This window comes from Salmo salar, chromosome ssa10, assembly GCF_905237065.1.
Source record: "Salmo salar chromosome ssa10, Ssal_v3.1, whole genome shotgun sequence".
In the NCBI taxonomy this organism is placed as follows: domain Eukaryota; kingdom Metazoa; phylum Chordata; class Actinopteri; order Salmoniformes; family Salmonidae; genus Salmo; species Salmo salar.
The window spans coordinates 83,645,353-83,657,625 of record NC_059451.1 but is presented as its reverse complement, the minus strand read 5'-3'; the positions used below and the strand labels follow the sequence as shown (position 1 = coordinate 83,657,625).

Genomic DNA, 12,273 nt, shown 5'->3' with positions numbered 1-12,273 from the left:
TGAACAGTCTATGACTTGGGTGGCTGGAGTCTTTGACAATTTTTCGAGCCTTCCTCTGACACCGCCTGATATAGAGGTCCTGGATGGCAGAGGGCTCGGCCCTAGTGATGTACTGGGCTGTCCGCACCACCCTCTGTGGCGCTTTGCGGTCAAGGGCGGTGCATTTGCCATACCAAGCGGTGATGCAGCCACTCAAAATGCTCTCGATGGTCCAGCTGTAGAACGTTTTGAGGATCTGAAGGCCCATGCCAAATCTTTTTAGCATCCTGAGGGGGAAGAGGCGCGGCCGTGCCCTCTTTATGACTGTGCTGGGTTGTGTGGACCATATTAAGTCCTTAGTGATGTGGACACCATGGAACGTGAAGCTCTCAACCCGCTCCACAACAGCCCTGTCGATGTGGATGGGGTCGTGCTCTCCCCTCTTTTCCTACTGTCCACGATCAGCTCCTTCGTCTTACTGACGCTGAGGGAGAGGTTGTTGTCCTGGTACCACACTGCTAGGTCTTTGACCTCCTTCCTGTTGGCTGACTCATCGTCGTCAAAGATCAGGCCTACCACCGTCATGTCGTCAGCAAATTTGATGATGGCGTTGGAGTCGTGGGTGAACAAGGAGTAGAGGAGGGGAATAAACACACACCCCTGAGAGAACTATGTGTTGAGGGTCAGTGTGGCGTTGCCTACCCTCACCCCCTGGGGCTGGCAGTATGCAAATTGGAGTGGGTATAAGGTGTCTGAGATGGTGTTGATGTGTGTCATGACCAGCCTTTCAAAGCACTTCATAATTACAGATGTGAGCGCTACAGGGCGATAGTCATTTAGGCAGGTTACCTTGAAGCTGTTGGTAATAGAGACAGTGGTTGTCATCTTGAAACATGTTGGGATTACAGACTGGGACAAGGAGAGATTGAAAATGTGAGGACACTTGCCTGCTGGTCAGTGCATGCGTTGAGAACGTGTCCATTTACATAAGTATTCAGAACCTTTACTCTGTACTTTGTTGAAGCACCTTTGGCAGCGATTACAGCCTCGAGTCTTCTTAGGTATGACGCAACAAGCTTGGCTCACCATTCTTCTCTTCAGATCCTCTCAAGCTCTGTCAGGTTGGATGGGGAGTGTCGCTGCACAGCTATTTCCAGGTCTCTCCAGAGATGTTCGATCGGGTTCAAGTCCAGGCTCTGGCTGGGCCATTCAAGGACATTCAGAGACTTATCATAAAGCCACTCCTGCGTTGTCTTGGCTGTGTGCTTAGGGTTGTTGTCCTGTTGGATGGTAAACCTTCGCCCCAGTCAGAGGTCCTGAGCGCTCTGGAGCAGGTTTTCATCAAGGATCTCTCTGTACTTTGCTCTGTTAATTTTTCCCTAGATCCTGACTAGTGCCCCTGTCATGTCCTGACCAGTATAAGGGGTTATTGGTTATTGTAGTTTGGTCAGGACGTGGCAGGGGGTATTTGTTTTATGTGGTTCGGGGTTTAATGGGATATGTGTTTATGTAAGAGAGGTGTTTGATTTATATGTTCCAGGGTTTTTGGGTAATGTTCTTATTTCGTATTTCTATGCTCTGTCTATGTTGTGTATTTCTTTGTTGGCCTGGTATGGCTCTCAATCAGGAACAGCTGTACATCGTTGTTGCTGATTGAGAGTCATACTTAGGTAGCCTGTTTTCACCTGTCCCTTTGTGGGAAGTTGTTGTTGCACTGCTGTGTTAGCCTGCAATACTGTTCGTTCGTACGTTTTCTTGTTTTGTTAATTAAGTGTTCTAAATAAAATATAAAATGAGCACTCAACCCGCTGCGCCTTGGTCCAGTGTATACGAGGACCGTTACAGCCCCAGTCCCTGTTGCTGGAAAACATAAGCACAGCATGATGCTGCCACCACCATGCTTCACCGTAGGGATGGTGCCAGGTTTCATCCATCCGTGACGCTTGGCATTCAGGCCAAAGAGTTCAATCTTGGTTTCATCAGACCAGAGAATCTTGCTTCTCATGGTCTGAGAGTCGTTAGGTGCCTTTTGGCAAACTCCAAGTGGGCTGTCATGTGCCTTTTACTGAGGAGTGTTTTCCGTCTGGTTGGTGGAGGGCTGCAGAAATGGTTGTCCTTCTGGAAGGTTCTCCCATCTCCACAGAGGAATTCTGGAGTTCTGTCAGAGTGACCATCGGGTTCATGTTCACCTCCCTGACCAAGTCCGTTCTCCCCCGTTTGCTCAGTTTGCCTGGGCAGCCAGCTCTAGGAAGAGTCTTGGTGGTTTCAAACTTCTTCCATTTAAGAATGATGGAGGGCACTGTGTTCTTGGGGACCTTTGATGCTGCAGATTGTTTTTGGTACCTTTCCCAGGTTTGTGCCTCGACACAATCCTGTCTCAGAGCTCTACGGACAATTCCTTCAACCTCATGGCTTGATTTTTGCTCTGACATGCACTGTCAATTGTGGGTTCTTATATAGACAGCTGTGTGCCTTTCCAAATCATGTCCAATCAATTGAATTTACCATTGGTGGACTCCAATCAAGTTGTAGAAACATTTCAAGGATGATCAACGGAAACAGGATGCAACTGGCCTCAATTTCGAATCTCGTAGCAAAGGGGCTCGAATACTTATGTAAATAAGTTTGCATATATGTATATGTGCAAACAATTCTAACAACCTGTTTTCGCTTTGTCATTATGGTGTATTTGTCACGTTGTATAAATGATTGGAGACCGGCACATATATACAATTACTAATCAGGGGAATTGGAATCAGGTGTGCATAATGAGACAGTTCAGTGACACCTAGAGGCCGGTGACGTACAGTTGAAGTCGGAAGTTTACATACATCTTCACCAAATACATTTAAACTCAGTTTTTCACAATTTCTGACATTTTATCTTAGTAAAAAGACCCTGTCTTGGAATGTCAGAATAATAGTAGAAAGAATGATTTATTTAAGCTTTTATTTCTTTCATCACATTCCCAGTGGGTCAGAAGTTTACATACACTCAATTACTATTTGGTAGCATTGCCTTTAAATTGTTTATTAACTTGGGTCAAACATTTCGGGAAGCCTTCCACAAGCTTCCCACAATAAGTTGGGGGAATTTTGGCCCATTCCTCCTGACAGAGCTGGTATAACTGAGTCAGGTTTGTTGGCCTCTTTCCTCGCACACGCTTTTTCAGTTCTGCCCACAAATGTTCTATATGTTTGAAGTCAGGGCTTTGCGATGGCCACTCCAATACCTTGACTTTAAAACGAGTTTTAATGACTCCAACCTAAGTGTATGTAAACTTCCGACTTCAACTGTAGACCTCCCGAACTGGTGCACGGAATGAGCAGGAAGCCGTGACAGTATTGTGTGAAGATTGAGGATTTTTGATTTATTTGATACATTTTAGAATAAGACTTTAACATAACAAAATGTTTAAAAAGTCAAGGGGTCTGAATACTTTCCGAATGCACTCCTTGATGGGTTATACCAAATTCTTTCAACTACTAGCTTCCTTACTTGATTATGGCGGGGCAATGTGCCAGATGATGGCATACCTTAGCTCTCTGTTGTTTATGACTGAAGGTCCTCTGTTCTGAGACCAGTGTCTCAGCAGATCCTAGAGGATATGTACAGTATGCTGTGTGACATCAAACCTTCATTAGCAGCCATTTCTAAAGGCAAATAATAACAGAATGATCTACAGTTCAGTACAGTACATCAACATGACTATTAAAAAATTATAGTAGGTTTAGAAGAAAAATGGGCTGGCTCAAAAACAAATAAGACAAGTGATCATTAGAATTATACAGGTATTTATTTACAGATATATCTGCTTTTGCATAGACATTTAAAATTCCAAAATAAAAGTTAAATGTATATTGTGGTAAACAGATTTGGAAAATTATTTAAATGCATAATTTAGCAGATATAGTTTCACTTGACCAAATCAATGTTGTTTATAAATATACAGTGCCTATAGAATGTCTACACCTCCCTTGGATTTCATCACATTTTATTGTGTTACAAAGTGGGATTCAAATGGATTTAATTGTCTTTTTTTGTCAACGATCTACTCAAAATAGTCTCATGTCAAAGTGGGAGAAAAATGTTCTATATATTTTAAGGTTAATGAAATATAAAACACTAATATACCTTGATTAGATAAGTATTCACCCTCTTGAGTCAATACATGTTAGAAACACATTTGGTTGCAATTACAGCTGTGAGTCTTCTTGGGTAACTCTCTTTCCCCTCCTTGCCTCTTTTGACCTCACCATTTCCTAGTCCCCTCCAACTCTCCTACTAACCTCAAGACAACCCCCCTCCAAGTCTTTGACCACTACTTTGTTTCCTTTCGTGTCTCTCTTTCCTCCAACTCTGGCCACTCAGTCACTACGCCAATGGTCATGTGCCGTTTCAATCTTCACTCTCTCCCACTACTTTATGTTCTTTTATCCTATCATCTATCCCTTCTGCTAAATCCTTCTCCCTCCTGTCTCCTGATTCTGCCTCTTTGACTCTACTCTCCTCCCATTCCGCATCCTATTACTCGCACAATCCACTTTCCTCCTGGCCGACTCGGCCCTCCCCTCCTGCTCCATGGCTGAGTGACTCATTGCGAGCTTACAGAACAGGGCTGCGGGCAACTGAGCGAAAATGGAGGAAAACTAAACTTCTGGACCTATCATCCTTTCACCCCCTCCTCTCTACCTTCTCTTCCTCTTTATCTGCTGCTAAACCTACTTTCTATCACTCTAAATGTCAAGCTTCTGCCTCTAAACCTGGGAAACTATTTTCAATCTTCTACTCCCTCGTTAATCCTCCACCCCCTCCTTCCTCCTTCTCTGCAGACGACTTTGTCAACCACTTTGAAAAGAGAACTCAGCATATTGAATCCACTGGTCCCGCTCACACAGAACTACCCTACTCCTTGACCTCTGTCTCCCCTCTCTCTCCAGATGAAATCCTGCGACTAGTGAAGTCCGGCCACCTGAAAATTTGCCCGCTCGACCCCATCCCATCCTCCCTTATCTAGACCATCTCTGGAGACCTTCTTCCATTCCTCACTTCCCTCATCAACTCATCCCTGAACCTCTGACTTCAAAATGGCCAGAGTCGCTCCCCTCATCAAGAAACACCAGTCTCAACGTCAACAGTGAAGAGGCGACTCCGGGATGCTGGCATTCTAGGCAGAGTTGCAAAGAAAAAGCCATATCTCAGACTGGCCAAAAAAAAGAAAAGATTAAGCTGGGCAAAAGAACACAGACACTGGACAGAGGAACTCTGCCTAGAAGGCCAGCATCCTGGAGTCACCTCTTCACTGTTGACATTGAGACCGGTGTTTTGCAGGTACTATTTAATGAAGCTGCCAGTTGAGGATTTGTGAGGTGTCTGTTTCTCAGACTAGACACTCTAATGTACTTGTCCTCTTGCTCAGTTGTGCACCGGGGCCTCCCACTCCTCTTTCTATTCTGGTTAGAGCCAGTTTGCGCTGTTCTGTGAAGGGAGTAGTACGCAGCGATATACCAGATCTTCAGTTTCTTGGCAATTTCTCACATGGAATAGCCTTCATTTCTCAGAACAAGAATAGACTGACGAGTTTCAGAAGAAAGGTCTTTGTTTCTGGCCATTTTGAGCCTGTAATCGAACCCACAAATGCTGATGCTCCAGATACTCAACTAGTCTGAAGAAGGCCAGTTTTATTGCTTCTTTCATCAGAACAACCGTTTTCAGCTGTGCTAACATAATTGCAATAGGGTTTTCTAATGATCAATTAGCCTTTTAAAATGATAAACTTGGATTAGCTAACACAACGTGCCATTGGAACACAGGAGTGATGGTTGCTGATAATGGGCCTCTGTACGCCTATGTAGATATTCCATAAAAAATCAGCCGTTTCCACCTACAATAATCATTTACAACATTAACAATGTCTACACTGTATTTCTAATAAATTTTATGCTATTTTAATGGATAAAAAAAGTGTTTTTCTTTCAAAAACAAGGACATTTCTAAGTGACCCCAAACTTTTGAACGACGGCAGGGAGACGTGAGGGGAGTGGTTATTGAGGGGAGATATCTTGCAGCCCGCTGGCTCCAGCCCTGAGCCTTATATGGACTGCCTGCCCCAACAAGGCAAGGCTGTGGTTCATTAAGCCAGGGAGTGCTTGGGGATAAAAGAGGAAATGTCCTGCACACAGGGGAGGAACACGGGGAGAAGAAAGAGCACGGGGAGAAGAAAGAGCACGGGGAGAAGAAAGAGCACGGGGAGAAGAAAGAGCACGGGGAGAAGAAAGAGCACGGGGAGAAGAAAGAGCACGGGGAGAAGAAAGAGCACGGGGAGAAGAAAGAGCACTAGCTGTGTGATTACCTGTTGTGACCTGGACTGTCTGATTACCCCCCTTGTGTACCGAACTGGATTGGCTGAGGACCTGAGTTTTAGGATTACCCCTGGAGAACGGAATGGACAACGAGACCAGTTTGTGGACTGTGAAATAGTTTGTGAATTCCCCCCTTTCCCCAGTGTACAAAAATCCCTAATAAACTCCCCATTTGCATTCTAGTTGTGCTACTGGTTCGTGTTTTGTTATTGAACTTGGTGATATGGAAACCCCACACCCTTGAGCCTGCTACAATATGAATATAATATATATTCCAACATCAAAATCATGTTTTAACATTGTAAAATATTCCAGTAAAATCTATCATGTTGTCACGTTCTTGGAAATGAGCGGACCAAGGCGCAGCGTGAGTATAGTTCCACATATTTAAGTGAAACTAACAAAACAAAATAACAAAACTTACAAAGACCGTGAGGACGTAGTGCCCAAACACACTAACAATCAATCAATATCCCACAAAACACAGGTGGGGAAATAGCTACCTACATATGATCCCCAATCAGAGGCAACGATAAACAGCTGCCTCTAATTGGGAACCATATTAGCACCAACCTAGAAATAGACATGGTCATGCCCTGACCTACTACACCATAGAGAACCAAGGGCTCGCTATGGTCAGGGCGTGACAGTAGCCCCCCCCCCCCCCCCCCAAAGGTGTGGACTCTGGCCGCAAAACCTGAAACCAAATGAGGAGGGTAGAGGGGGTGATTAGTGGCGGTGGCGGCTCCGGTGCAGGTCGTAGCCCCTGCCCAGACCCCGGATCCGGCCATCACACCGGGCTGAACGCCATGCCTGGACTGGGCATTGGCACAAAGGAAGACTCCGGACATGGAGCTGGGTTGGATGCCGTGCCTGGACTGGGTACCAGCGCAAAGGAGGACTCTGGCCCTGGAGCTGGGTTGGACGCCGTGCGTGGACTGGGCACCGGCGCAGAGGAAGGCTCCCACCTTGGAGCTGGACTGGACGCCGTGCCTGGACTGGCCACCGGCGCAGAGGAAGGCTCCCGCCCTGGAGCAGGACTGGATGCCTTGCCTGGAAGCTCCGGACCGTTGACCGTCGCTGGAGGTTCCGGACCATTGACCGTCACTGGAGGTTCCGGACCGTTGACCGTCGCTGGAGGTTCCGGACCATTGCCGGAGGTTCCGGACTGGGAACTGTCGCCGGAAGCTCTGGACTGGGAAGCGTCGCCGGAAGCTCTGGACTGTGAATGCACACTGGAGACCTAGTGCGTGGAGCCGGTACAGGTGGCACCGGAATGGTGACACGCACTTCAGGACGAGTGCAAGGAGCAGGCACAGGACGTACCGGACTGGGGACACGCACTTCAGGGCGAGTGCGAGGAGCAGGCACAGGACGTACCGGACTGGGGACACGCACTGGAGGCCTGATGCGTGGGGCCGGCACAGGTTGCACCGGACTGGTGACACGCTCTTCAGGGCGACACAGGTTTCACCAGACTGCTAAGTGGATCTTCTGGTCGAATGTTGAGCAGAACACACCTGCACAACATCTCTCTCATCTCTCTCTCCCAACTTCTCCATTGCTTCCCTGACAGTCTCTGGCTCTTCCCGCAGCTCAGCCACCAGCTCCATGTGCCCCCCCAAAAAAAAATCTTGGGGTTTCTGTGGCTGTGGTCTGACGACACGCTCCTCCAGAATTTGCCATTCGGGCTCTGGCACTTTCCTCGGCTCGACCGCCAGGCCGCGAACCCTGGCATCGTCGCTGTCCTCAATTATTACCTTCCATCTGCCGCCAAGGAAGGATTTCGGCATCCACCCATCACTTCTTCCCATGTCCAAAACTCCTTTACTTGGTGAACACGCTGCTTGGTCCTGGTTTGTTGGGATATTCTGTCACGTTCTTGGAAATGAGCGGACCAAGGCGCAGCGTGAGTATAGTTCCACATATTTATTTAAGTGAAACTAACAAAACTTACAAAGACCGTCAGGACGTAGTGCCCAAACACACTAAAAATCAATCAATATCCCACAAAACACAGGTGGGGAAATAGCTACATAAATATGATCCCCAATCAGAGGCAACAATAAACAGCTGCCTCTAATTGGGAACCATATTAGAACCAACATAGAAATAGACATACTAGATCACCTATTCTATGTGCCACACTCAAAGTCCAAAGCTACCCAGTATTTTAGAAATCTCAGACACCTTAAGCTGAAGATGCAAAACTGCATTAACACAATTAACAACGCTCCTAGCTCTTCATTTGGTTTGCCGTCAGTCCCAGACCCCGCCTCTTGTATCTTCCATGACATGAGAGACTTATAAAGCAAAGCAGGTTCAGAATTTAAACCTGAGTTTCTGCATCAGCTGAGACTGCACCAACCAGATGCTAACAACACTTCCTACCTTAATATGGCGGTCTATTTAAGCTGACCAGGTTCTGCTCACCTATCCTCTGCTGCCGTTTGCTGCTACTGGTAGTATACATTTGTTTTTCTTGCTACACACCACCACCCCAACCTCCACCACCCCAACCTCCACCACCACCAAAACCTCCACCACCCAAACCTCCACCTGTTTGGTTCTGTTTTCCTTCCTGCAGGTGGATTGGTATAGTAAACAGTGCTCACTGCGTGTAGTTATTTTGTTATGTATTGACGCTTTGCTCTGACAGTGAGCTACCCTGACGGAGCAGAGCCTATTGCCAAGACGTATTGTATTGTTCATATTCTCTAATAAATGGTTAAACGAATACCTGGGGTTTCCTTTCTGAACTGTATTTATGCCTGGAGAGGGAGTCCTCCAGAGGGAGATACTGAGAGAGCATCTCAGACTGGCTGGCTCCAGGGTTTAGGCTCACAGGCCAAACAGATGTCTTTATATCCTCCTGTCTGCCCTCGTTATGGCAGCTGACTCTAATGAGCCCCCTAGTCCAGACCACCACTTGAAGGGCAACAGGACACTCACTCTCCCACAGGGGCTTCATAGCTTCTGTAGGAGTCAAAAGGAGATGTTTGATTGTCAGATGCCAGGTTGTTCCAGTAACTGGCAGAAATGTTCTATATTATTAGTGATTTATTCTTGATCAGATAATTCTTACCTGCTTCCCTAGAGCTTGCATAGAGTTAAACTCGATCTTTTCCCTCTTGATTCTGACCCAGTCAGGCTCTGCTGGTATCATAAAGGCTAGAATTATCTTGACCAGGATCAGGACATGCTGACAAACAAACACACATACACCTATGTCAGTTGGGCAGATAATGATACCGTAACATGCTGTGAATAAGACAACTGCTATAAACCATATACTGTACTGTTATGAACAAGATACTGTACCTCCACCAGGAAGGCTCCCCAAACCTAATTCCCCTCCCTCATTCTGTACCTCCACCAGGATGGCGAAGAGTATGATGTTCTTGCCGCTGATCCCTCCCTCCAGACAGAACTCCTGGACGCGAGGGGACAGCAGTAGCAGCCAGCAGTTAGACATGACTGAGACAAAGCCCAGAACCTCAAACGCTGTCTGAAACATACACAGGCATACAATAATATGGTTACAGGCACATACAAGGACAGGAGCAAATACATGCAAATGTACACAGGGACATAGATGGGCACTGATTAGGAAATATCATTAACCACTACACGTTGCTCACATCTATTTATTTTCCAGATTTAGCTTCATAACACATTTCTGTCTGCATTAAAAATGCCCTCTCTGTTTGTTCAAATTCTCACATTCCCTCGCCCAAAACCCTCCTGACCTGCCACACCCCCATATTGGACACTGGTGCAGAGAATGGCTTGCGGAACAGTTTGCAAATCTTGTAGGCATCCCCTGGGATCTCTGTGACATTGTTGAGGAGCAGGAGGACGGCGGTGAGCGGGTACACACAGGAGAACAGACTCAAATATCCAAACTTCACCAGCAACTCAATGTACTCTGCAAACAGGCCCTGAAACGTAGCGACAGACGCAATAAGTTAATCACCAAAACAAAGAGACCCCTAACATACGACATGCAAATGTTACAGGGTTGAAATAGACATCCTTGGTTGTATGAGTTTTGCCATAATTAAGCAGCTAGGTTATGTATATGTGTGTATAGTTGTGGAGCCACCTGCCGTATTATTTGTGCAACTGCATCTCTGTGTATATATGTGCCTATGATCACGCAGGGTCCAACCAAAGAGTTGCTAAACTTTGATGGAGGTATGTATCGTGATCCATGCTGCACCCAGTGTTTTCACTTATAACATGATATCTAATGTCTGTTAGGCTGAAAACGATACTGTTTTATAATCCCTATGTTATGTGATAGTGTTACAGTTGTGTCCTGTATTTACAATTTTATTGACATTTTACAAAGTTAGCACGTTGCTGTACGCTAAAGGTTAGCTAGCGTCTGTCCTGTACTTTCCTTTCTAATGAGGTTAGTCACCCTGTGAAGAGTAAATGTATTTTAATTTCATGTCACTCAGATTTCATGACTTATTTGCAGTTGCTCTAAAGTTTGCAGGTACGTGCTCCCAAACTGTTATGGAACATTGTTATGTTACTGCACACGTGTATGGCCATCAGCTGGAGTTTATAAGATGAGTGCTCCTCTTTAGCCATGTTGTTAAAAATCTAAACAGCATTGTGTCCTTTGTTGGCCAAGCATATGAGAACCGTTACACAAATACACCCAACCCTGATTCTACCCCCTAAGGCACAGATGCAAAGAAACCAAGGCAGACGAGCACAACGAAGAGATATAGAGAAAAACAAAACAGACAAACACATTTTACATGGACTTACTGGAAAAGGGGGAAGTCTTCTCTGGGCTCTGAGTTTGTCCATCTCTAGGTTGTCTTCTTGCTCTTTCTTATGGGCAGCACTAAGGAAGCGGTCGACTATAAATGGCACCACCACCTCTGTACACTGGTTCACCAGCTGGTTCAAAATTAGCAGAGAGGCAAGCTTCTGTGTGCACAGATCGATAAACAAACATAAATAGTTACATACTGTATACACACATACACACACACTGTCTGGGATCAATTACCACAGCCAGTGCACAGAGAGAACGTGATCTGTTCTGTTGTAGACCTAAAGAAAACAATCTATTTGAGATCCATCTACCCTTTAAAATTAGGTATTTCCACATTGTATAACTTTTCCTCCGGCCATAGACAAACAGTGCTGCCCAGCTGAAATCTCTTACCTTGCGTAGCAGTGGTAGGTCCTGTTTGTAAAAGGCAATGTGGAAGAGCACAGCAAAGTTGTTGAAGAAAGTAAACTGAAAATGAGAAAGGGAGATGTTGGCATATTATTTGACTGTATTATTTGGCATTAATAGACTGGTTTTATGCCCAACAACTTTCTATCCAAGCTGGGAGAGAGCGCAAGGACAGCTCATGTTATGCAGGTTCAGTAAGGCTATACAGCACAGTTGTATTTTTATTTTTTATCAGTTGGTGGTTGATTAGTATGCTGTTGTACAATTTGCAATGTTTGAATTTCCAACTTTAATTACTAAACAAGTCATTACATTATTGCCGCCAGCCAGCAGTTTAAATCAGGCAGCCTTGCAACACAAACCTTGCAGGGTTCCACAGAAACTGTGTTATGCGAGTGTACACCTACCTGTATCAGAATATATTTAGCTCTGCACCAGGGACTATTGCAACACATGTACAGTGCCTTTTGGAAAGTATTCAGATCCCTTGATTTTTTTCCACATTTTGTTACTTTACAGCCTTATTCTAAAATGGATTACATAAAAAATATCCTCATCAATTGATAAGGGATTTATATGTTTAAATGTAATGATTAAATAATTCTACCCTGAAACGTAACTAATTACTGATTATTAGTTATGTAGCATGTATTATGAATGATTAAAGTACTAAACGTAAGTCTCATAAGGTTTAGTAGAGACCCGGGAGGAAGAGAAATGTATGTG

General features: G+C 45.3%; 1 protein-coding gene across 1 annotated transcript in view; it reads right to left on the bottom strand.

Moving 5' to 3' along the window:
* Positions 1 to 7,672: 7,672 nt before the first annotated feature.
* Positions 7,673 to 12,273, bottom strand: part of LOC106560924 (anoctamin-10-like) — a 38,101-nt gene continuing 33,500 nt past the window's right edge. The window contains exons 8-13 of the mRNA XM_045688141.1: positions 11,533 to 11,607; positions 11,127 to 11,291; positions 10,091 to 10,282; positions 9,712 to 9,849; positions 9,427 to 9,543; positions 7,673 to 9,317 (exon numbers count right to left, since the gene is read on the bottom strand). Of these exons, the coding sequence (XP_045544097.1) occupies positions 9,309 to 9,317; positions 9,427 to 9,543; positions 9,712 to 9,849; positions 10,091 to 10,282; positions 11,127 to 11,291; positions 11,533 to 11,607 (696 nt within the window). The 3' untranslated portion in view covers positions 7,673 to 9,308. The remainder of the gene's footprint in view (positions 9,318 to 9,426; positions 9,544 to 9,711; positions 9,850 to 10,090; positions 10,283 to 11,126; positions 11,292 to 11,532; positions 11,608 to 12,273) is intronic.